The sequence below is a fragment of the Semicossyphus pulcher genome, unplaced genomic scaffold (genome assembly GCF_022749685.1).
Source record: "Semicossyphus pulcher isolate SPU_LCO1_2020_fin unplaced genomic scaffold, fSemPul1.0.p SCAF_2, whole genome shotgun sequence".
Classification (NCBI taxonomy): domain Eukaryota; kingdom Metazoa; phylum Chordata; class Actinopteri; order Labriformes; family Labridae; genus Semicossyphus; species Semicossyphus pulcher.
In genome coordinates, this window is record NW_027211693.1 from 26,915,378 (window position 1) to 26,942,020 (window position 26,643).

The 26,643-nt window shown below is 43.2% G+C and overlaps 1 protein-coding gene across 7 annotated transcripts in view; it reads right to left on the reverse strand.

The window, feature by feature from the left end:
• LOC138597761 (rho guanine nucleotide exchange factor 9) overlaps positions 1 to 26,643 on the reverse strand; it is a 46,435-nt gene that overhangs the window by 7,608 nt on the left and 12,184 nt on the right. The window contains exons 1-9 of one of the 7 annotated variants that reach the window (XM_069669248.1): positions 17,178 to 17,411; positions 11,853 to 12,032; positions 11,109 to 11,198; positions 9,864 to 10,064; positions 7,153 to 7,332; positions 6,610 to 6,842; positions 5,473 to 5,602; positions 3,502 to 3,633; positions 344 to 587 (exon numbers count right to left, since the gene is read on the reverse strand). In XM_069669248.1, the coding sequence (XP_069525349.1) occupies positions 344 to 587; positions 3,502 to 3,633; positions 5,473 to 5,602; positions 6,610 to 6,842; positions 7,153 to 7,332; positions 9,864 to 10,064; positions 11,109 to 11,198; positions 11,853 to 12,032; positions 17,178 to 17,192 (1,405 nt within the window). In that variant the 5' untranslated portion in view covers positions 17,193 to 17,411. Of the gene's footprint in view, positions 1 to 343; positions 588 to 3,501; positions 3,634 to 5,472; positions 5,603 to 6,609; positions 6,843 to 7,152; positions 7,333 to 9,863; positions 10,065 to 11,108; positions 11,199 to 11,852; positions 12,033 to 14,983; positions 15,061 to 16,745; positions 16,976 to 17,177; positions 17,412 to 26,643 lie in introns of those variants that run through there. The other 6 variants (XM_069669252.1, XM_069669249.1, XM_069669247.1 and 3 more) reach the window with 6 other exon arrangements.

Here is a 26,643-nt window from a genome sequence, read left to right on the forward strand (position 1 = left end):
CATCTCTACAGCTGTTATGTGTCCAAAAAGGATCTACTTGACTTAAAAACATCTGTGGAGAATAGTTTTGCTTTTCACAATAAAGTCCATTAACCTTACAGTAATACAATGTGTCTGTTCTAACAATATATGCAGCATGTTTGAGAACATTTTGAGCACGACCCTGTCAGTCAGAGGTTAATGTTATGTACACTACACAGTGACTTCCTGTTTTTGCTAAAGAAAGTCACCTTGTAGTGTGCTGCTGCTGCTGCTGCCGCAGCAACTACAACATGTAACTGAAGCTCCAATGGCCATTGTGAATGAAACTAGTGCTTTCCAAACAGGGAGGTGCGTGACTAACCAATTTTCTCATCCTCCTGCACCATCTTCCTCTCCTCGTGGAAGGCCCTGAGCCAGCGAATCTTCTCCTCCGGCTTCTTGGCCAGGAAGATGTGGATCTCCTCGCTGTCTTTGTTGCACAATTTGAAGGCGTTCTTCACGCTGACGTTGAAGTCATCATCCCGCCCGTCTATGGCGTCCCGCACTTCGTAGCGATCCATGTCGATGCGTCCTTTATAGTACAGGATGTCCCGGCGTATCAGATCCTGGGGAAGAGCAGGGATGATGTCTGTTAATGTGTGTGTGTATGTGTGTGGTTGTGTGTGTGCTGAACCATAGAGGTGTCAACAAGCATCCCTCCCCTGTTATCCTGAGAGTCTGTCTTATGCAACCCTTTCCATCTGCTGCCCAAACATACAAACACCTTCCACACACATTGCAGAACGCAATATTTCACAGCTAATCTGCTTGGCACAAGCTATCAGAAAATGTAGAAATTACTATTTCAACAATAGTAAGTATACATACTATGTTTGCTGTACACCAGTAAAATCGAATGCACAACCCAACAACCACACAGTGACAGGTCTTGTCTTTGTAAGGCTTGTAATTGTAGGGTTTTCATGAATTATGCCAGATGGGTGTTACATCAATTTTTGTTCATTTTAAAAAGTTGTTGGTTTATCACAGATTTAATAATCTCTGGGACAATAAAAATGAAAAATAAAACATGCAAAAAATTCTATCTCAGCCTCCCAGAGCCCCGTCTACATCACCACTGTCACTGTGGTGTCTAAGACATGCATTGTGTCCAGAATCACTCCCTCGTCCACTCAGTCACTTCTCCCTATATGATGGACATTCAGCAGTTAACTTAACAGCTACCAGCAAATAAACATTTTGGACACTTAGTCATGGTCATCATTTTGCATCATCATACATGTCATAGTTGTAGAAAGGTAAGTTTCACTACTTAAACACAAAGCTTTGTATTTTATGCATGCCATGGTCGATGCTTTTTTGGTTCTGTTGTGAAACTTTTAAAGTCGAGCTGAAACGGCATTTCGAGAGTATCTAGCTTCCGTATCGTGAAGTATTTGAAACAGGAAGTGCAGGCGGGACATACCATTAGGGGGATTTGATTTGATCGTTGAGAAGTGGGCATAGACAGACATTCTCCACAGCGCAGTAGCTAGCTAACTGACCGAGCGTTCTTGGTGCTCTGCGGCTAAATGTTGCAGATTGATTGACAGGTGGATATCATGACTTATTGGTTGGTCCTAGCTTAGGTAAGCACACGTGAAATTTAGTTTGACAGGAAGAAAAAATGATCTGATTTTGATATAAGAATATGTTGTCAAATAGATGCACAATATTACCGGGGATGTGTAAAATGACATTTTTCATTTCACCTCGACTTTAAGGGCCAAATATAAATAAAGACTTTATTAACACTGACTTTAAAAAGTGGTTGTCTGAAGGTAAAGGCTAAATTGGTTGCCAATAAGTGACTTGAGTGATTCATTTCCAAGTATCACTATTAATGCTTACACTACAGTTGCTCTACACAATATATGAAATCTATGGATCTATATCTATATATATATATATAATCTATATATATTATATCTTCATATACCCTCATACAGCCTCTGCCTGAAACGACTCAGTCAGCTCTGTCCCTTCTGTCCCGAACCCTGCTGAGGCTGCACTTTGTGATGTCACAAAGACAAAAACCTGACACAGACAAAAACCTGTCTGAAACCTGGCATTCACAGCAGCCTGCAGACTGAGCTGAGAAGCCCGGGGATTACTCCAACATACTTTTAAAACTTCACCCACGTTTAGTCTGGACGTTTCAACATTGTAAAATTATATATATGACTTAAAATGTGAAACAGCATAACACTCACTCTTTATTAAATATTTTCAACTATCATTGCAGGTCAGCAGCCATCTTTTTTATCATTTCCTACATCACCATCATCAAAGCATCCCTCAAAGCAGTGTAAATTCTTCTGATGAGCTATTTTGTCTAACAAACATTCATTTTATTATCACTTAGATAAAAAAGAAAGTCAATCCTCACATTGCAGAGCAGCAATCAGAGCATGCTGGGCATTATGCTTAAAAAAATACAACTGATTAAACTGATTTTCTCCTGTCAACTAACTAATTCTTCTAGCTCTGCAGCAGTCCATCAACCAAAAATAACCTTAACCTATGTGACTTTTGGAAAATACAAGAATACAATGTCCAAATGAAAAAAAACAGATGCAGCCATCGCCTTAGGACCAAATAACATCCAGTCACACTCTGAGGTCAAGGGAGGTAAAAAGAACAAATAAAGCACAGCGTCTTTAATAAGCACACAGGGACGAATCTGCATCTGTGTGCTGATAAGGGAGAGATGGGAGGAGAGATGGAGAGCTACATGCAACGTGTTACTAACACACCCCGAGGGCTGCCATTACACATGTTGTACTTAGGTTGCTGCAGAGGGATGTGTAGAACAAAGACTGGAATTTATAATTCAGTGTGTCTTGGAGCAGAATTAATTCAGGTGATGAGATCAGCTCACAAACATCGTATCAGGCAGAAATACTGGGGTTCATTTTGAGTGTCAGAGATGACGGGGGCAGAGGAAGGTAAGAAAGAGAGAAAATCACTATATCTAAAGGTATTTGTTCATTTCGTCTGTGTGTGTGTCTGTGTAATGGTTTGAATTATTGTTCCTCTCTGTGTACACGTGTGTGCGTGGGATGACGCAGTTATCCAGCCCCTAAGTGTTTGTGTGTGTGTCTCTCTGCATTTGAGCCTGCGTCTCTGTGTGCATGTGTTACAGAGTCTAGCCAAGCATGAACATCCATCTGACAGGAGAGCACAGCCTTGGTGCATTAGAGCCCAAAGTACCAAAGCTCCATTTTGTAAAAGGTGCAGAAGATTTGAGCGCATCTTCACCGAGGGCTGGTGCGTCTCAGTATTATATAATCCTTCTGCAGCTTACGAGTGAGGTTGATGAAGTCACATTGTCTCCAAGCACCTCAGTCACCAGCCATGTGATACACAACTTTCAAGACCACAGACTGAGGGTGTGTTTTAGCTTATCAGCTTGTTTTTCAGCCAACACTACTCTTCAAAATAAGGAAGAAAGGGAACAAAGAGAGAGAGAGTGCCTACCTTCTTACAGAGGACCAGCTGGTGATCAAAGAGGAAGAAGACTCGCTGCTGGCTGCGTCCATACGGCTGATAGATCCATGACAACTCCCCAGTGTAGATGAGCTCCGAGCTCCTGTCCAAGATATCATCTCCCTAGACACAAACACACACACACACCCACAATGCAGAAACTTAAAAATAAAGAACATACTCATAGATGAAACTATGTCTTTCATGCAACTGCCAAAAGCTGAAAGCCTAAAATAACTTATTTTACACGTACAGTGAAGTGCATCCTGATTAGCAGTTCTCAGCCTGAGACGACAGGCTGAGAAAATGACTTCTTTGGCTCTGAAGGAGTTTTTGTAAAGTCTAAGAAATGTACCCTGATTATGTCATAGTGTTGTCATCAGCCAGAAACAGAAAGCCTGCTTTACAAACTGGGACATACAGATGTTTACCTGGAAAGGGAAGTCAATCACAAAGGGCTGTGAAGTTGCATTGTGGTAAATATAGGATCCACTGTTTTGGAAGATTGACCGATACTTTCGAGCTTGAATTAAGGATATCACAGCCTCTTATTTATTCTATTTTTAACCTCATTTGTGTGTCTCTTAGAAGCATCCAAACTTTGCAAAAATGCAAGCTAAATTGCTGGACTACTTTTTTAACTGAAGACAATCATTTTATCTGCTTTAGACAGTCAGTCATCTTGTGCAGGGTTATGTCGACATCTGAAAGTTACAAGAAAAACATTTGAGAAGTTGAAAGAGGGATTTAGGGAATTTTATAAAACATTGTATTATTGAGTAAAAAGCAAGCGTCAACCTCCGGTGTTAGAAAAAATGAAGCCAATGCGTAAGAGCAAAAAACTGCAGCTCCTTGAGTGGCCACTGGAGGCTGGCTCCAGAAACCAAGAAATAACATTATGGCAGATGGGAAAATGACCATTTTTACAGCAGAACTAAACATGTTGGTGGATGACAGGTGGATCCTGCTGGCTGTCTGCTAGACGTCAGCACAGACACACAGACACTGAGCTTAACTTCACCTGTTTGTGTTGTTGGAGCCTTTTGGGGATTTTTTCATTCAAAGTTTGGACAAATAATCTCTCTCTCTCTCTCTGTGGGATTTATGGAACGTTATGGCCGTGCAAGAAGTCTGAGCTCCAGCTTTTCGGTGAGTTAAATGCTAGTGTTATTGTATTGATATATTTTTAGCACTAATTAGCAGGTATACTGTGCTCGCCATCCCTGGCTCATAAGCCTGTTCAGTGTTTATCAAACATTTATTTAATCATCGCTTTTCCACAGGGAGATTACAGCGGAACGTAGTGATGAGAAGATCGGTAGTTTCCCTTTACGTGCCGTCCACCTGCTGCTATCTCACCGGGCGAGTGAGCGAGCGACCAGTCCGCTACTTCTTTGGTCTAATAAAGTGCAGCCAGTCACCACCATAAACAGAATCTCCTCTGTGGGAAAGACGAAGTTAAACTAGCTCATTCACGAGTTAGGGGTCAGCTACAGAAACAGACTGTTTAGCTCTGATAAGTTGGCGTTTCTCAACCACTTGCTTTTCTCCAGCACCACCCTCTCATCCAAATTTGGTCACTTCAGGCTCCAGTAAGCACAACATGGCGGGTGACGTCACGCTGGCTACGTCTATTATTCATACAGTCTATGGTAAAAAGTCTGTTTTCCTTTCTGTCTCCTGAAAGCTAAAAAATTCATGGAAAACATTGAAGCATTTATCCAAAGAATGAATCTGAACTGCATGCTCAAAGACTAAATTAGATGTTTTCCTAAAGTAGGTTGTAAAAAGTGTTTACATTTAGTGACAGATAAATGCAGTAAAACTGAAGTTTTCCGTCTCTAGGCGAAATCTGCGACTAAACAGATGGCCTAAACAGATCTGACCAGATTTAGCTAATAAAACAACATCAGTGGACAGAAGATGCTTTGTAATTACTTCACAGTCAGTACATGCACAAACCTCCCAGTCCAGAACAGAGGCCTGCCACTGAGCGATCTTGTCGATGTTTTCCAGCCTCCGCTTCCTCTCGTTGATCTGCTGAGTGACGTTCCGCATTACTGCCAGTGCTGCTGCCACGTATCGATAGTCACTACGGACACAATGTACACATAATTACTCCTGGGGTGTTAGGGGAAAAGTTATAGCTCTTGGAGATCTGCCACTCTTTAAAAAAAAGACATGTGATGTTGCAGCAGTGAATGATGTGAAGTAGCCTATAAAAGACTTGGGTTATAAACTTAAGTAACAGCTGTAAGTCTGCTGGAACACAGTCAAAATAACGCACAGCCATTTAATTCCAATCAGCCACTTTCTCTATCTGCAGTTAACTCTGACTGCGTCTATGCTAACTGAGCTGGATTTATCCCTCTGGCTTAGATGTGCTACGGATCCAATCCTCACTTTGGAAGATAATGCATGTGAGTGTGTGTGTGACAGAGAGCGGGCCTATATCTGGCAGATTCCCCACATCTCCCAACAGTCGAACACTGTGATCTGGCAGGCCTCGCTGGCAGAGCTGGCACCTGTCCCTCTCTGGCTGCGAACGCATGGTTAGTGAATGACCTGGAGCTGGCTGAGACACGCTGAATCATTTACACCATGTTTTTCTGTGGGTTTGCACGCATGAGTTTGCACATCTGGATTCTGGAGATCATCTGCAAATGTTTATATTGTGTACTATGCTTCCGAGCTGTGCAGGCAGTGCGTGGAGAATACTTGTAAACCAGCCAGCTAAAGCCTAAATTCATATTTAATCTGCAATCTATTTATATCCAGAGTTCTGTGCAATGATCCTACAACCACTGGGTATGAGTTGCACTTCTCTAACATACATCCAACTGAGTTTCCTTGATGCATCTATTTCCTCTTGAAAATTCACAGAAAGCTGTTTCTAACTGTGTAAACAACATTTGTTTCAGTTCATGCATGTATAATCAGCACTTCAGTACAATAAGCCCAACACCTGCAACGTAGCACAATGCATCTGGAACACAATGATGCATCAGTAATGCCTTCTATCTAGAAACAAATGTTCTACCATCAAACAGCAACTCATTCAGCAGATTAAATGTGACCTCAGCCAAACGCGTACAGTACCTGTGCTCCTGTGCAGTGTATTTGAGAAGCTCGGCCAGCTGGAGTGGATATTTGCAGATTTTCTGGACAGGGGTGAGCAGGAAGCCATCGATGGCGATGTCAATCATTTGCTGGAGGAGACGACAGGCCTCGAAGAAGTGCTGGTACCTGCCATCCCTCATCAGTTTGCTCAGCTCCATGCAGGCGTCCAAATGGTTGTTACAGTATTCAGAATAGATCCAGAAACCATCTTGCTGTAGAGTAAATAAGTGAAAAGATGCATGATGAGAAAATATAAAAATCCATAATGAATTCTCTCTTAAGTAAAACATGCTTGGGAGAGGAGTGCCAATGTGTACAGAAAGCTGCTACAGATGTTTAAATTTTCATTAGCGCTGTTTTCTTGAGATGTAATCATCTTTTTATCTGTAGATAAACTTGTTCCTAATTATCTCTACAACTTAACTGTTATCTTATTATAACAAGACACATCTCATTAGCAATAATCGCTCTCAGCTGGACAGATGTTTACATACACTTTTAATGACAGTATATCTAACTCACGTGTTCTAAAAAGCACGGCCCGATTTCAGAGAGGTGCGGGTCCTCTGTGTTGTACTGTTTCTCCAAGTCTCTAACAAATCCCATCTGGAAGCGGTAGATGTCCTCGATGTTCCCAAAGATGACCTTCAGCTGGTCGTCATTGAACATGTCCACACGCTTCCTGCACTGGCGCAGGTAGCCCTGCAACAATATGGGTTACAACTATTGTGAGGCTTTCAATGATGATACAGGCTGAGTAGGAACATGATACAGAAAAAGGCCTGCTACATTGCAGCACTATCTTTGTTAACACTTTGTAATAAACATGTAAAGTATTTCCTGAAGACTAATGCACTGGAATCAAAGTTCAAAATGAGTCCAGGTTAAAATGAAATATTTAGCAGCTTCTGTCGAGTCCAACAATTTCCTATAAGTTGAACTGTGGCCCCAATTTGTCAGTCCAATTCTTGTGGTTAATTAAATGCCCTGAAGCTTTGGCACATAGGGAAAAGATTTGCTGTAAGAGGTAGGTTTTTTGCTATTTCACACTTCACTACCCAGAATTCCCTTTGTTGTTTTTGTAAAATACATAAGCTCAGCCTTTTTGTTTTGTTTCCAAAGGTCAAGTTCAATGTGATGCTTTAAAATTGAGGCAAAGTATTAAATTGGGGAATCTTCGATTTTTTAAGTGTTTCTTTCCAAACTTAATGACTGCTCTCAAAATGTTGTGTATGAGAACTGTATGATCTATGTTTTATTACAGGAAGCTCAATGATAGCACCCTGAGTGACTAGCACAGCCTCCACAGTCATCGGTGTTCCATTACACACCAGGAAAAATCAGCTTAAAGGCATTTTGACTTCTTGCACAGAGGGATATCACAGCAATGTTTATCACTAACCAGGTGTCCTCATTCTAAGTTTTAACTACATGAAACATAAGTAATAGCAATGCCATTTAACTGCCTTGTCTATTTCTGTTTATGGCAACTTGAAAACGCTGGGTCCTCCCTGAGGCAGGTCGTGTTGAGGTTTAAAGGTCAAATTTACGCTTTATTGCAACTTCTTGTAAACATCACGCTTCACTGACGAAAGGTATACAGCAGATTAAAGAAAGATGAACAGATAAGCAAGAATTTGCACGACATCTTGCCCACCCAGTCCTGATGCTAAGGTATTTTTCTCTGTAATTCTAATAGGACAGGTATGTATGTAAGCCCTTAGCGGACATGCATCCATACATTATATTTACTCCGTTTTCCTGTGATAACGTGTTATTATTGGTAGTTTTCTCGAGATCTCGACTGATTTATCACTTTATCATGACATAACGATGCGACACCACCATAACGTCAGAGGATCATAACTCGTTGTAAAAGCACAAAACAGACCTAAAAACAGGCTTCACTTCAGTGTGGGCAATGGCAGCATGGCATGTCCAGTGACAAGCCAACTGCTTTGTTTTCTAGATCGCCGGAAAATTATCACGAGAAAACGAGCTTTGTTATACCGAGATAACGAGAAAAATTAATCTGTAATAATGGGAAAAACAGCTCGAGAGGTCTCGAGAAAATTACCAGAAATTACTCGTTATCATGGGAAAACGGAGCAAATAAAATGAATGGATGGATGTCCGCTAAGGGCTTCCGTAGCTATGTAACTAGCACTAATGCAATTTTGTGAAAAACTAATAGTAATATATTACTAGTATGTTATATCGTTCCTGTGAGCAGTAAGTCAAACAGAGTGTCAGAGAATATAACTATTTTATGTTTTACATTATAAAACAGGGGCAGAGGACCAGTTATGAATGACTTTGTCATACTCACAAAGAAAATAAACTGTCCTATGTTTGATACTGTATCTGTAATGTGCTTGAACATACATTAATGTTTAAGGCTAATCAGTGAAAGAGCACTGTGCCATGTAAGGCCAGGTCTGTACACATATTAGACTAAGTTTATAGTTGATCTAAAATGTACACTGAAAACGATTTAAATGGTCAATGGTAAATGGACAGTATGCTCAAAGCGCTTTTACACTACATGTCACATTGTTTTTGCGTTCACACACTGATGGCAAAGGCCTAACTGCCAATCTCTATGCTCAGTCACACACTGAAGGCTCTGCCCTCAGGAGCATTTTGGGGTTCAGTGTCTTGCCCAACGACACTTGGACATGTGACTGTAGCAGTCAGGGATCGGACCTCCAACCTTCTGATTGAGAAGAAGGAAATTTACTATATTTAAATGTTAGTCTGTAAATAAAGTGACCAGATCTGTGTATTGAGTCTTTATGTAAGGCTTACAATCCTCCTAATAATTAATTAAATAACAAGCTGTTTGTTTGATTTCATTAGGTGTGAATTCGAGCTCGTCTCTTCAGCATGATTCATACTGTAATGACAAATTGAATCTGGACTAAATCAGTCCAAGTGTGGCAGCTGCCACTACTGTGTCCAACTGACGAATTGTGTTTTCATATCTAAGAAAAAAAGGGAATTATTTTTGGACTGTTTTGAGATCAACAGAAAAAATATGCCTTGAATAAAAGTGTGAATGTGGGAGTGTTAAGAATAATGTAGCATCAAAAGCGCTGCTTCTCCTCTCGCACACGCTTCAGTTAATTAATTTCATTTCCATTATCTTCCTTCTCATCTCCTTGGTATTAAAGTGCAGGAACAGTAGTGTGTATGTGTGTGTGTGTTGATGGATGTGTGCACGTGTTCAGTACCTCGCAGATGTCCTTGAGGTGTTTGATGTAGTGTCTCTCTGTGCTCATGATCTCATTGATGACGTTAGCTCTCATCTGGTCTCGATTCTGGAGGGGCGAGCCCAGACACAGGCAGTCATTGGTCGGGTCCAGGTGCCCGTTCTGCACCTCGCTGGTCCCCTCGGACGGCTCCCCTCCCCCATCCTCCTGGTTCACCCACAGCTGAGTGCAAACACATTCGCACACACACACAGAGCCACACACACGTGCACTTGAATAAGAGATGCGCATAAAGTTTAAAGTGCATAAATCTGATTAAAAAAAGGTGTTAGTACACATACATGTAGGTATTTATATCACACAATCTTTGCCACAAGAGTGGAGCTACTCACTCCTGATGAGCACACCACATACATGAACACACATCTCACACACGCAGACGTTCTGTTAGAGGGACAGTGAGTAAGACTGTTGGTCCAAAAAGGTGAGAGACACACTGTCAGACACTCCCGAGTCTTAAAAAAGAAGTTATTTTTCTGAGACTAGTAGCCAGAGGGTAGTCACGGCCTAACTTTGGCCCTGTGTGTGACTCAAAAAAGTCTCCTGTCCTGCACTCATGCATGCACTTGCACACAACCTCACAAGTCCCTCACCTGGCATGCACTCTCCAACACGCGCGCGCTCACACACACACACACACAGATCCACAAACAGTACATTGTGTATTTCAGTCTCGCTCATAGAAAGGGCCAGGTGAGCGTGGTTTCAGATGTCCAGCAGCCAACACCTGATGACACACAGTTTGCCAAGAGAACATCAAAGAACCGACGGGTAGAATGCCAAACACAAGATGAGAAATGCAGCGCCACAGACAAGCAGAGTGACGGGTGGTAGAGCACTGACTGCAGACGAGAACTACTAGCGCAGCGTTAAGACTGAGAAATAGTCAGAGTCAATAGTAAATAGAGGACTGAAAAAATTGTCACTGTTTATAATAGAAATAATGAATGTTGGCAGGAGTAATGATTCCAAATGAAACTTATTCTATATTTAGATTTTTGTAAATTTTAAGTTGAGGCAGTTAAGAAGACTATTTTTTACTTTTGACTCATCAGTTCTTCCTCTCTATCGACCCCGTTGAAGATGATGTGATTACGTCATGGGAACGTTAATGTTCTGTAATGTCGAGGGCACGTTGTGTGGACAGACTGGAGCGGGCGGGTGGGCGGGCAGGCTGGATGGGTGGATGAAGCTGGGAAAACGCACCTTTGACGTGGTGTTTTGGAACCGTGGAGTTGCTATGGGGTTGATATAGAAAACCTGTTTTGTTTGGGGCTGAGGAGGGTGGGGTTCCACCTTGGAGAGAGAGAATGACAGAACAGAAAGATACTTTTTGGTCGACAGTCAGTCAGCCTGTCTGCCCTGCCCTCTCAGGAGTGAACATGGAAGGGTGGACAGGTGGGAATGGCCATGAGGAGTGTCTGTGGGGGTGCTCTGCTGTGGGAAGCCTGTACCTACAACAACGATGCTAATTCTCCCCTCAGTAAGCTAGTCCAAGAATCAGACCTTTGTGTCGGGTTAAGTAGAGCTCAGATACGGGTGAGATTATATAATCACGATGTGAAGTGAGGACGATGTAAATTTAAGTGATTTCAAGGGTAGCAGTTGAAGGTGATGCCAAGCTAGAAAAAGGGGCTCATCAGCATCTCTGTCTCGTTGTCCCTGAACACCCGATAAAGGCACTTAGCTAGCTGTTCTCTCATCTCCTCAGTGTTATGTATTATTAAAATACAGCATTATCCAACTGTGTGTATCTGTGTGTGGGGCAAGCATATCTACGTGTGTGTTTTTCAGCATGTTTTTTTTCGTGTATGTGACAGAAGTCTTGTGCACCTTCCTCTGTGTATTCAGCAGCTTGCGTGCATATGTTCATGTGCCTCCATTTCTGTGAGTGTGTGGGTGTGTGTTGTGTCTATGGTCGCTGGCCAGCCATGGCTGCAGCTAACTCACCCGTACAAAGCTGGCAGGGAACCATCCTTCCTCCTCATCAATCTGGCCCCACCACCAGTCTTTGTTGGAGGCGTCCAGCACCTTGATGACGTCACCGGCCTTAAACGCCAACTCCCGGTCCGCCATGGTCACATGGTCCCATACCGCCTCAGCGTTGACGATTGAACCTCCACTTATCAACTGGGGAAACGGGAGGGAGAGATATCTTATGCTTTATTCTCATTAAACAGAGCCACCGCTGTGGAGACACCACAGAAACAGCATGAACAGTGGCGCAGACACTGACCAATAAACATGGATCAACCTGATCTAAAACGGCATGTTAATCAAATCTGAAAGGGACTCTAATTCAGAACTCAGCCTCATTTGTGTGAATCCTTGTTGCTTAACCCACTCAGATTAATAATAGATGCAAATACACACCCTCAAAGCCAGGGCCCACTAGCAGCTTAGGGATTGCTAATAGAACAACACAATAGCCGACACTGAACACAGCACAGCACAACAAAATACAACCACACAAAAAAGGCAGCGCCATTAGCGGAGAAACAACACAGCGCTCATAAACACAGCACCAGTCTCCACAGTAATTGGCCCATTATGACATTAGAATAATTACATGTGTTAATGCAATATAAATGCTGAGGAGCAAACAAATGTGAAGGGATAATCTCCCTTCCTTCGTGCTGTCACCAGAGCTTGTTATTTAATCTGCAGCACAGGCTTTGACAAAACATGGAAGCATGACTCACCAAACTCGTTCTATTGATTTTAGCATCATGAATAAATAATGTGGACATAATGCGACAATAAAATGTTTAAGGTGCACAACTGTGTAAATGTACTTTGCTTTAGCGGTATGTGTTGGGCGACGTTTGTGAGGGCAGTGTCAGGTGATCAGTATTCTTACAGGGGTTTGAAGAGGCTAAAGGTTGTTCTCATTAAAGGACAAGAGACAGCGGACAATGTTCCTGAGAGCGACCCGAGTCTGACATCATCCATCTACCGAACAGCCTCACCATCCATCACACGAAGCTTTGTTGTGCTGAGGCGTGCACAAACACGCATAAAAGCACTCACACGTGCAGCCACACTTTTACCTTCTTATACATTAAAGCCCCTGTATGCCTCCGTGGCACAGCTCCAAATGTTTGTTCCAATTGCTCCCTCCAAGGTAGCGCTCATCAGCAGTCTCCCGTCCAGAGCTAACCATGCATTCATTCCCTCGGGCTGTGGGCAGAGCAGCCAGCGCTAACCAAGCCTGACAGGAGCTGCTTAGGCTCTAGGTAAGGAGTTATCAAAGGCCTGGAGACAAGGATGTCACATGGATGGACATTAAATTACTGCTTTACTTGTATAAAGGCCTTTGCATATTAAGAATGAGCTTGTTATAGTTTCATTGCTTTGCCTCTTATAAAATGAAATCCCTTGAACCTTTTAAAATGCACCTCATCACTCCAGCGCAAAAAGTGCTATTCCACCTAATGCTGATGCAGGGTGTTTGTAGAAACAGCAGTTGTGTGTGCGTGTGTTGTTTGTATTCAACCGAACCCCCCCAGGAGGATCTAAGCTCTCAGACTCAGCAGCTACGTTGCCCCTTCAACCTGTAGACGAGCCAACCTCCCTGATGGCTCACTGAGACAGCTACAGGGGGAAATAAGCCAATCTGGGCAGAGGAGTGAGCACAGGGAGGGACGCCCGTGCCTGGAAGGGAAAGAACAGCCGTCGTCATGGCGACAGATGAGGATGCTTCACTGGTATTGACAAGATGATGGGATGAGGCAAGGACACTTCAGGAGGCACCGGAATATTTCCAAATTTAGGTGCGTGTGTGAGCAGACACACACAGAGTGACCGCTGAGTAACTGCAGAGGCCCTCTGTTATTGAATCTCAGAGAGAGGAGCCAATCACATTAGAGAGTACACCAACATCATTTCCATGTCAGAGCAAAACGCAGAGGCACATCATGTAGGCCCCCACATGCAGGTTTTAGATCAAAGATATCGCTGAGTAGGTTGATTCAATCAGGTATCACATGGGGCTGGGAGCTGGGGTAACAATAGCTCCAGCACATGTCTCAAAGCTCTCTGCTCCAGGAGGAGAGGAGGATTAATGTAAAAACATGTGTCACACTGCCACGGAGACGTCAGTACAGCTCTGAAATTATGTGTTCATTCAGGAAAAAGAATCGGCACAGGAAAAGCTAAATCAGTTCTACTTGACCGTCACCATCTGACACCCGGACCTCTGCTTGAGAGAGCACCACAGAGCGGATGAGCCTCAGCACTGAGGTCAGTCCTGCTTCTTCACTGTAATGTCTGCTCTCCCTAATCCACCACCCCCTCCACACACACACACCCTCTAACCCCCCCTCCAGCACCACTCCATTTTCAGCACCATTCACTCCAAGCACAATCTCTCCAGTCCCCATCAATCTGCTGTAATATAGGCAACAGACAGAGAGAGACAGATAGAGATCCATCCACAGCCAATGTTCCACCCTGCTCACTTTTCTCCTTCCCCCTCATCCCTCCATCTCCCTGATGAGATCAGCACTGCCCTCTCCAATACATTGCATCCCTTTTCCCCCCTTCTTCATGTCTGAATAAATTAAAAGCATTACATAATCAATCTTCCCAATTCCTGCCTCAGCTCACCCTCACACCTGATCAAAAGGCTCACAGTAAACAGAGAGAAGTCTTGCCACAACACTCATCATCACCTGTGTGTCTAGCAGCTGTAACGACCTATGTCATCATTATAGTTACACTGCAGTTACAACATCAAAGATCAGAGGGCGAAACTGCCGTCTTTAAACCGCAAAACCTGTATTTGGGTCAATGCAAATGAATGCAGAGGAATCGTTCCCTGTACGTGGACATAAAGACAACGCTTTCTGTTTCACGTCCAATCACAGAAAACTGCAAAAGAAATATGATATTACAGAAAGCCGATACACTGCCTTATATCATCTTTGCAGCACAACACATCAGCATTCACTGCACTGGCAGCTCCACTGCATTCCAACATCCTCCTCTATCTGTAGCTAAAGCACATCTGCAGCAAAGCACCTACAGCATCCCTGAGCAAACACACACACACACACATGCGCGCCTTAAGTCAGCCTTACCATGTTTGTGGCATGTAACTGTTCAGAGAGTGTATGCATGGAGAAGTCCGGTTCATACAATCATGATAATTAAATCTCTTTCTGAAGTGGTCGAGGTGATGGTCCTCCGCATGAGCCGAGCCTGAGATGTCGAGTAACAAGGTGCTGTATTCCAGAAAGAGGCTTCTCTTTCCGACGCACCGTGTGAGTCTCGCGGTCCGTCCTCCCTGTGTCTGCCAACCCTGTTATGTAATACACTTATACCCCGAGTCTGGGAGCCAATCAAAGATGCTCTGCCTAAAACCAGTGAGAAATACACACACATCCCCTCACACGCTGTTGTCTCGCTCGCACACACACCATCCGCACATTGACACTTCTGACTGCACAGCATTTAACAGAACTCTATTAGAAGGCACCTGGCCCCCAGGGGGATTACAAATGTGTGAGCACTCGGGACTCGTGTGCACGCCTCGGATTCAAAGAGGATCTACAGATAACAGGCACACACACACACGCACAAGCGACATAACATGCTCACAAGCTTCCATGTGAGCACACATCTGTAAGTAGCACTGTGTTATCGCTGCTAGCCAAGCGAGCCCTAACCGCCGCAGTATCCAACATTATGATGCTGTGTTTACAGTCCTGCGGGGGTCCCTGCTAGGTAGGATGTTTATCCTTTGAACCACAGTGATGAAAACACCGGCCCACATGCCACTGCATGTGACGGATGCTCCTGAAACATTACCTACAGTACAGCATTTGCCACTTAACTAGCAGCACACAAAAACACACAGCACTTAGCCTGGAGTGTGAGAGAGAGCACATACAGTATCTTTAAAAACTCAGCCAGCCTACCGTCCCTATTAATAGGACCGCCATGGACAGCTCTGGGATAGGCTTTTAGCATATCTATTTCTGACACTCATTCAACATTCATGACACCTGCCTCCATCCCTTTATTAGATTATAGCGCTGCATCTAGAGGAGAAAGGATATAGGATTCTTTATCTCCATATGAGATCTCTTTTCACTTATAAGACATTTCATCCGCTCAGATTTATGCACATTTATCATATTTATTTCATCCGTCACTATTCGGTGCAGGTGGAGTAATATGTTGGCTTCAGATACAGGTGCTATATTAAAATGTTGCATGTGGAAATGTGAATATTGTGGGCTATGAAATGGGAGCTGAGTTTAGCTGCATCTAAAATGGGGGAAACCTGGAGTGACGGAGGCCCTCCTTTATTAGGCCTAGCCCTGCCTGCTATTGGTTACTGTTCAGCTGAGATTACAATGATCCTCCAGAGTCTATGATCAGCAGCACAAACCTCTCACGAGCACCGCTATTTCCTACAAATATCCCCTTTTACTTCAGAGCTAGAGACTACAGCTCAGCTATTAGCTGCCATATTGTGGATGTGGCTACAGTGAATCACATTAGGAAAACAAGTCCTGACGCAGCAGTGAGCTGCTGTTAATAAAAGAGCATCACATTCACTTTTTATCTAAATATTTCATTATTATAGAGTCAAATCCATGCGCATAATCCACAGTGTACAACATGGAGGAGAGAGGGAGATCGACGTGGGGGGGGACATGTTTATATGGGGGGATATGATTTTCCAGTCACCACAGAGAAGGTAAGAGCATCACAGATCTGTATCCGCACAACTACCACCACCACCAGACAACACTAGCTACCACAAACGGTGAGAGGACACAAGACATAACGAAGGATTGGGGAGGGGGGTAACAGAAATACATTATGTTGTACCAACGTCATTCATTTCAACGCGTAGCCGTGATGGAGCGCCGGGTGTCCCCGCTCTCGACCAACGCGCACTGCCTTTCTCTCCTCTCCTGTGAGAAAGCGTGGTGCGCTGCGAACCGGGCCCCAAGCGCAGATCCATTAACGAGTACCGAGGATGAACATCAACAGCACGTTCACAAGCACCAGAACCGCGATCACCGTAAACACCGCGCAAGTCTGGACATCCAAGGCCATGGCGCAGCGCTGCGGGCCGATGCTGAGCTGCGCTCTCAGTGACGGCTGGTATTCAGCTCCCCCGTCAAGACACGTAGCCTCAAAGCGACCGAGCAATCCACCATTACAGTTAGGCAAGAAATGAAAAAAAGATGCCCCTACGCCTCTTCACACTACGCGATGTAATTCATAAAGGCACGGGAAGAGATGCATCATCCTCACCATCATCATCGTCATCAGTCTGCACCGCGATTTCTCCCCGCTAGTCAACACCTGCCGGTGTTTCGCCTCTTCCCCTAAACCAAGCGACTCTCAGGCCAACAGATTCTCAAAGCAAACAAGAGAGAGGCTGTGCGCAGGCTGTCCGCAGCTGCCGAGCTGCCTTCCGGTGAGTGGGGACCGTAGAGAGATCGGCTGTGAGGCTGAGAGGCGGTCCTGCATTAATACTGATCAGCGCTCCGCTGCCAGACTGCCGGCTTCAGCCATCACCTACAGTCGGGGGAGGGGCACAGCCAGCCCCTCGCTCACTACATCGACCACTGTGGCCAGAATCATAACCTCATTCATCTCCCACCCCGGCTAAAAATACCACCGTGCCCTGGTGATTTATCATTTATCATTAAGAGCCCGTGATGAAGGGGAATAAATGTCACAATAATTGATGCACGTTCCTCAAAGTGATCACCATCTTATAATTTTATTGGCATAATGTCAGCCTCTCCTGCCACTTTGTCCGTGGCCAAGCATCAATCAGATACAGTGTGCCCAGTTGATCTGATCATCAACCACATTTACACTCTGCACACTGGTGCACGCAGCCATCACTTTAAGGTGTCATCTATGGAGGAATTCAAAGGTATCCCTTAATCAAATGTGGGGAAAGACAAGACAAGTTTGAATCTTTTGGTGGTTTGATGCACAATTGTTTTATGTTGTTTAAAAAGTCACTTTATTAAGTCAGAAGAGTTATTATATCAAATGAGCTGGATTAGACTCTCTGGTCTCTTTATTTTCAGTCCCTGGCAAAATACACATGTGTGTATGCTTTAAATTGACCAGGGCCACGTGGAGCATTCAGGGGACACTGAATAATCTCCTGCTTAACCTGCAATGATATCAAATTGTTAACTAAAAAGTGTTTTCTGTATACAGGGCAACAGTTACAGAGTTATGGGGGTCTTATAGCTGCATTTTTGCTAAGTGCCTAAACTAAAAGAAAAACTGTATCCTACATTTCATAAAGTGTAACTCCACAAACTTTTTTGGTTAAATCCTGCAGTTACTTGCTCTTGGGGCATAATCAGGGGTATTTTCTTGTCCACGATAAAGCTGGATCAGAGCCACAGAGGACTGAGATCTGTGTTTACAGGATGAGTGGTCCCTGTGACTTGTAAACTGATCTAGACGTGTTAAATCAGCAAGGCTTCCCTTCAATTTAATAACCACACACACTGTATAATGTAGTGAGACAAGACAATTGAGTGCATTTTAAGAGGTTTGTAAAAACAGTTTCATTGTACAGAATTTATTGTGAATGATGATGCAAAAAAAATGGAGAATAGGGAATAGTGAAATGCCCTAACCGACAGTGTAGGTGGGCAGGCCAGTGAGGGATCATATTATGGTTTTTGCACTGTGGTTCCAACCTCATTACCACCACTGCAGTTCCCCTGAGCAACTTTGCTAACCTTAAACTGCCCTGGTGGAGCTGCTCTAGTGTCCCTCAGGTCAGACTGTGGCTGCAGACCACACCTCCATGGAGATGTGTGACTGAAAATGTGAAGCAGGAAATAATCTGAAATAAAGCCACGGGCGCAGAGAACCCTGCAAAAATAAAAGGTGCAAAAATAGCAGAAACATGCACGGCTCCAAACCTCAAGTAGGCGGTGTCTATCTGCAGTCCTTCAAACTAAACAAACAATACAGTCATTTTTGTAACAGGAAATTATTTTCAAAAGCACTGAGGTTTGCCCAAAACTTACAGTGAAGCTCATTTCCAAGTCACGTGACGCCCCGGGGCAGAAATTTTCCATCATGATAAACACAGACTTTACTAAAGAAACAACTGTAACTGTAATTCCTGAGCATCGCACACACATTCAAATATCGACCCAAACTGTCACAACCAATATAAATCTGCCCACTTTAATTTTAAAGGTCACAGATGAGCTGTATGAACGTATTATTCTCTTGGATTCATCTTTTGTGCCGTTCTTGTAGCAGTACAGTGCAGTGGCGAGGTTCTTGTGGATAGTCAGAGAGGACAGAGGTCGTTTTTAGCTTGACATTTTGTTACTTACAATTAATTTTAAAGGCTAACTTATCATGGCAGGAAAAATATATCAAAATATCAGAACAAATCCTTAAGATTCATGTGCTTTATATGTTTATCACGCTGGGATACACACACATAATCACAGTAGTTGCAGCTAGCTTAGTTAGCTTTTAACACCCATGGCCAACACAACAAACCTGGTTGGGGGTCGATATCTTAAGATAAAAATATAGTGGTTTGTAACATGAGTCGGGTTGATGTGCCATATTACTTTTGGCAATGAAACTGCTGTTGGAGTCATCTGTAACACTGTGAATTAATGCAGGCTACAGCTGAAGTTCTCCAAAAAGGAGCAAGCCACCTCCCACACCCACAGGAGGTAAGTGTTTGGTATTCACGCCATATTTTTCCAGGGAAGTTTTTCCTTTAAGGCTCAGTGTTGGGTGAGTTGTGAGTGACAGTACAAAATAGCTCCGGCTCCCATCTGATGCACCTGTTTGCTATTGGCATGCACATCATTATTTCCTCCGTGCTCACAGCGATGCGTCAGGTGATCATTCTGTGCGCATCCTGGCCTGCACGACTTTACCATGTGTCTGTATCGCTCGTTATCATCACATTGTGAAGAGAAACCCACATGATCATGAATGACTTCATACAGGAAGATCTGTTTAACTCTGTCCCAAAAAAGCCACTATCCAGTCAACCATCCAGCACATGCACACACACTCTACAAACTACGCCCTGCCTTCACATTCAGCCCAGAGCTTTGGGAGGGATCAGAAGACCTCAGAATAAGTTGAAAAGAATAACACACAAAGAGTGCACTGTATCAGTATTTTTAAAGCCATAAATAATTTCCAGGGCACTCTCTGCACATACATGCTGATAAAAGCCATTGCTCCTGAAAGCCAGGCTTTCAGTGAGATGCAGAGAGCATCACAGCTGAGATATGACAACCGTCCTAAAACAAGCTTTTTTTTTTCCTGCTCTGTGCTTGTGTGATTTCATGTGTGTGTGTGTGAAATGCAGTGTGAGCAGATTACATAAGCCTGCCCTACCTCTGTGGGCTCCCTCTCCAATCTCCCTGACATTTAGACAACAAAGGTCACATCTGAAAGTCTAAATCTGCACAGACACCAATGCTAATATACTCATACATATACAGCAGAGAGGGAGAGGTTGTAAAAAATGTAAAAACGGCAGAATATCTCCCACAGCAGAGAATCACGTGTCAAATTAGACTGAACTTCAACTTACTGTACATGAATTGCATGCACAAAAAGCACAGATGCAGTTAATCCATATTAATTGCTTAATTTCAAGATCTGTCTGATGGGGAGGACGCAGTGTTGACACCAGTGGTTTTAGTTTGAGGCTGCTGTTGCACAACGTCTTTAGATTTATCTATTTTTATGTAAGCACATTTAGCTTTTAAGAAGTCTGAAAAAAACAAGAGCACATTTAATGTAATACAATTACACTCAATGACCTCAATCCTGGCCGTGGTCAGCTAGTTGGGTCATCACTTTTCAAAGAGAAGTGCAACAAAAATGTAAGCTTTAAGGGTAATTCTGGTCTGTTTCTTTTTCATATTTTGGTTTAAATTTTAAACAAACATTCTGAAATTGCTCCAGCTTCAGCCAGCAGTCGGACAATATGCCATAATAGCTGCACTATAATTCTTGAGAGCTTAGCACGTCTACTAAGTAGTGTCTAATAACATTGCAGAAAGGTTCCCTACAGTGATGGACCTTTTTGTTAAAGCTCCTGTGAGGAACTTTCGGTTGGTGTTGATTTTGGCGCCCCCTGTGGACAAAGCTGTACCTTTCTCTTCGCCTATTTTGTCCTGTACAGTCATATGTATCACTCACTGTGAATCTTCTCCTAAACAAAGGCAGCGTGCAGTTAATCACTTCGTCTGACACCTACCCCCCCGCCAGCAGTTTCAGGCATTATATATAATCAATCTTGTCGCTCATGGTTTGGTTTGCTTTTGTAGCTCATATAGAGTAAACTGAATTAATTTCAGTGAGTTCATAATGAGCAGAAAACTCCCCACAGGAGCTTTAAAGAGTAAGATACTCTTTAAAATCCCATTGCAGAACAAGAGTTGCTTTTCTACGTCTGCTCAGTAGGTTTGTTTTTGTGTTATTGTGTTGTATCTAAACTTACCATAAAAGGTAGTCACAAAATATAACAAACAAACTAACCAGTCGAGATATCGGTAGACCAGAAACTCCAAAAGGTGAAATTATATGTGTTTGTCATTGAAGGCTGGTCGCTTCGAAGAGATCTATTAAGCAGCTGTGTCTGGTTGGAAGATACGGCTCTTATCTGTGTATGTCGGGTCCTTTTCTGTCATTTTATCAGACACTCTGATTAACAATTTGAGCCTGTGAGTGAAATAAAGGGACTTTTTTTTTGTTGCAGCCATTACAGCCCATTTTACAGCTGCGCTCTGAAGTAGTGTACCGGAGCCATTTCAAAAGTCTTTTAGCTATTAGTCATTTAGAACCATTTTGACCAGAAAAAGGGACCCAGAAAAACTTTAATAATAACAGCAAGATAGAAATATGCTGATATGCCCATACATATCAACTTAGTCCTCCATCTTTTCATTGAAATTGCTTTAGGGACGTCTTTGCAGCCATTATTGAAAGGAGGAATAATCACAATGATAAATAAACCTTTCCATGTACATTTGGGCATGTGAGTAGTGAATCAAGATAGTGAAAAAAGGGAATCTATACCTAAATGATCTTGCAGAGGAACTTCATTAAAGCTCTTTGTATTTGTAATCCCATCCTTTCTGCAGCTTCTCTAAGCTTACAACTAGTTTTACCCGAGAGAAAGGGTAAAATGTTCTTTGTTTTTAACTCTGTTTTGTGTCTGTCTACGCCCTAATTACGAGGTTGTGATCTAATGTCTATTACAGTAGCTAATGCATCAAGCTGACAGTCAATCTCATGATCTCACCCTTCACCCCCACGTGTCAAAATGACCCCGAACCTCTCTCACAGAAGCAGCTGCTCACTCCGCACTTGATTGGGACGTCTTTCCCGTGAGAGACCCACTCCAGTGCACATCGGATGCCACGGTCCAATTAAGCCGAGGGGAGATGATAATGACATCAGCAAATAACAGAGGCTGATCTAATGTCATCAAACTGGACTCTCTCCAGAGCCCGAGTGTGCCTCCAGATCCTGTCAATGAGCATTACAAAGAGACGTGAGCACAAAGCACATCCTCGACACCTTTCCCTGCACAAGGTTGATGCAATGTTGCCGAAAAGGCTCGGTGTAATTACACTACTGCCCCAGCGCAATCATTCCGTTTATGCCTCCGGGCAACATCTCCTCATTATAGTTCGTAGTATCCTGGTCGGATGTGGACAGGAAGCTCGGCTACTTTAGGCAGTGGTCATTTGCCATCATTGCCATAGTGACGATTTTACGAGGACCTATGTTTGAACCTCTCACCTTCAGATGAAAGACGTTTAAAATATTCATGACCTTCTATATTTTAAGTTAAGATAAGATGTTAAGCACCAGTTGAATGCACTAAATTTAATGTATGATATTCATCTCATTCCTCTCTGCGGGTCCTTTTTAAATTCTACAAAAGGACTTCTAATTTTAGTCCAAGCAAATGAATCTGTTTGTGGTCAGTAGGTATTCGGCTAATGGACGGCAAAGCCCACCACGCCCATTTCCCCTCCAGTCTGCTCCAGTTCTTTTGTTCCCCTCCCATCCCCACGTCAACCACACTGGCTTCCTGCTTCCTCCCAGGCCTTCCAGCCACAAAGCGCCCTAAAAATAAACTGCCGGACTTTTCCTGAACACAGTTTTGTTACCATTGTTCAGACATCAGCTGTTTATTCGTTCAGCTCAATTTGGCTGTTAGGGGAGTCAGTGGGTCAGAGCATCGAGAATATTAAGAAAATAGTAAGTGATAGATGAGATGAAAGAGGTTGGTCATGCCAAGTAGGGTGGAGAAAATGGGGTTAAAGACAGCACAAGTGATATAATAATGTTTCAAGACCGAATGGCTCCAGGAGAAATATTCCTGCTCGTTCATGCCATGGCTGTGGGACCAATAAAAATGAATTATTATTAAATGACATCCCAATTCAATGTCTGTGTTTTCTGGAGACTGTAGAACAAGATGAATGTACCCTGCGACTGTGTTCTCCACTCAGCCCCCAGTGAGTCTGCATAACATTGTGAGGTTCTCGCAGCGAAAGAGACGGCACAGAGCGTCTGTACAGAAACTGACAGGATTTAGGGTATATAAAGTCTCTAGTGGAATAAAACAGGCACTTGAAGACAAGCCTGCAGAAGGAAAACATAAAATATGAAGCTAATTTAATTCACTTCTCACCTGTTTGCCACCTTTCACTGCTGGAAACCTGCTCATTTCTCTGCTACTTTGACAAATGTATTCCATTTGCTGAGGGAAAGTTGGTTTACTGCGACATTAATAATTGAAAACATACAAATCTGAGAACTATATTTCAAATCTCTTCGGCTCTACCTCTATTAGAAACACAGATTATGTTAAAACCACATTTGGTGAAACGTCAGTCGATTATATCTTCCAGACAGAGCCAGGCTAGCTGTTTCCCCCTGATTCTAGTGTCTATGCTAAGTCATGCTTAGCGGCTTCAGGCTGTAGCTTCATATTTATCCTACAGACAGGATAGTGTCGATGTGTCGTCTTACTCTCGAGAGGAAAGCCTCTAAAATGTCCCAACTTTCAGTTTGTACTGTCTTATATCTATATATAATTTTATAGTGGTGCAGTGGTTCTCAGCTGGTCTAGCCCACAGACTGTATAAAAAGATGGACGACATGACAGCTCCCTAAAAGTGAAGCCAAACCCTCTCTATCACCCCCTGCTGACTGGCTGCAGTATAGGTCATAAAGCCCGCCTCCTCCATGTTATCAGATGGGACATGAGTCAAACTATAAAATCAAAACCCACACCAAATAAATGTTTCTCAACATGGTTTCTGTGATTATAGTTAGTTCTTATCATGCTGATTTACATCCAAGTGTTCATTTTTCTTACAAGTTTATTTTTAATTAGTTATTTGATGCTGTAAAAAGGATGATTGACAGCTTGACAAATATGACTCCTCCAGCTGATCTGGAGGAACGGAGGAAACGTAACTAAAAAAATCACTACAGTCATTAATGTTTCCATACCTGGGAACAACACAAAGAAGCTGTTCTGCTGTTAAACACACCAACATGCCGGATCAATTTTTTCCAGTAATTCAAGTGTGTGTTTTGGTTAGTGTAAGTGCCTACGGCAGCTCCACCAGCCGATCTCTACTGTGCAGACTCTGGTTTAAAATGACGTCACCATCGCAAGATGGCAGCACCTATCACAGGGGCTATTTTGGCATCAATTGTGTACAATGAGAGCAGATAGAGACGCATCGTCCATCTTTATATACAGTCATTGGTCTAGCCTCAGGACCCACCACCACCTCCAAATCGCAACCCAAATTTCTCAACCACTCAAATTTATTTAATAAAAAATAGTGCAGTGTGGACCTGAGACGGTCACAATGAATTACATTAGCAGCCTTTTTTCCACAGAAATAAACTAAAAAAAATGCAACATAAATGCAACTACTGTAAGGCTCATCAAGGTTCAAGAATGTAACTCTAGATGGGATTACCCAATTAGTGGATACATGGAGTGTGAATAAACTACACTACTACTGCATGCACGTCAAAGGAAACCCATAAAAGCGCAGCATAGACTTTTTGAACTTCTTTTTATCAAGCACACATCCACAACCCACTAAAAACAGCTCTGCGACCCACTTTTGGGTCCCGACCCACCACTTGAGAACCATGGATTTATAGTAGTACCTATTCACCACTTTTGATGTAATTAGATCAACATTTGCATCTTGTTTGAACTTATTTTCCAACCAGTGGGCTGAACACTCATTTTTCAAACACAAGTTGCTTCCTTTAAATATGCCCTAAGACACCTCTTTGAAGAGTACAAAATGCACTAAAAACATTAAAAAAACAGCAAGCTCAAATCCCCGAAGCTGCTTCTCTCACTCTTCAATAAATGTGTGGTAAGTTTGGAATGTCTGTAAATTTACCAAAGAGGGGAAACAGTGCGTCTGCCACTGTAACAAGCTCCCCAAAGACAGTATTGTAGCGTCTCACAAACTGCAACAAAAAGGGCGCATTAAGGCACACTGCTGAAAACACAGACTGATATTTATTTATGTTTCGCCTCACCACCGGTGCCAGTGTGGACTTAAATAAAGCCCAGAGATTGGTCATTTGAGAGCCAGCTGTGGGGTTTGGGATGAAATCAAATGACCGAAGCTGGGATTTGGTTGGCTGCCTAAGCCCACACTGCTTTACTGTACTTCTACTGCGCTGGTTGTGAGTGTACTTAGCGTGCCTGCTAGTGTCAGCATTCATCAGAGCACTGTCAGCCACCTGCGGCCCCAAACACCAGGAGGTAAGAGCAGTGGTGCCTTCCCATCCTTCCCCAGTTATGTGGCTGCTGCATTCGCATGCAACGTTTGATGGGTACTTGTACTGCGTTTGGACACAGACTACTCTCTGCTTAGATTCTTATTGCTAGATTTCTGGTGAAGATTGTCACATCACCTGAGAAAAAGTAGGAAAGCTGGGTTTGGCAGCAGCATACGCACTCACCCTAATCAACATTCATGCCCACCACTTGCCAATGTAACTCACTCTTATAGGGGGGTGAGTTGTGTAAGAAAATCTACAGCTCCACCTGTCCTCTGAGCTAAAATGATTTTACATTCTCGCTGCTTCCACACCACGAGAGTTCAAAAGCAGAGCAGCGGATTGAAATGCAAAACGCTGCAGTGAAACGATATTTGGGTGCAGAGTTATTTTGCATTCAGTGTTTCTCAGCAGCGTAGATCTCATTGATAGGAAAAAGTCTTCCATAAACACTTCGTAGACTTACAACATAATATATGACTGCACACAGGCATGGACGCACATGAGGACTTGAATGCATATGACAGGTCACAGGAAGCAGGTGTTTTCACATGCCTGGAGGGAGGAATGGGATGAAGTGAAGAGGGGTGAGACAAGGTGCGGGAGCAAAGAAAAAACAGTGGGGGAGAGCTAACTTGATCCGTGGAGAGGTGAAAATAGAGATGGAAGAGATGGAGGGAGGTATGACTAGCTCCGGGGTCAGGATGGAGAGGGGGAATGAAGAAGAAGTACAAGGAGTGAGGGGGTTGCGTAATACGTGTATGTGATGGAGGGTTTACTCTGACGCCACATGTGGTGTAGCAGGAAGTCAGAGAGGTCAGAGGCAGAAAAGTAAAGCTAAATAATGTACACAGGAAGTGGCAGCTGCCACAAAAATACAAGCAATCTTGTA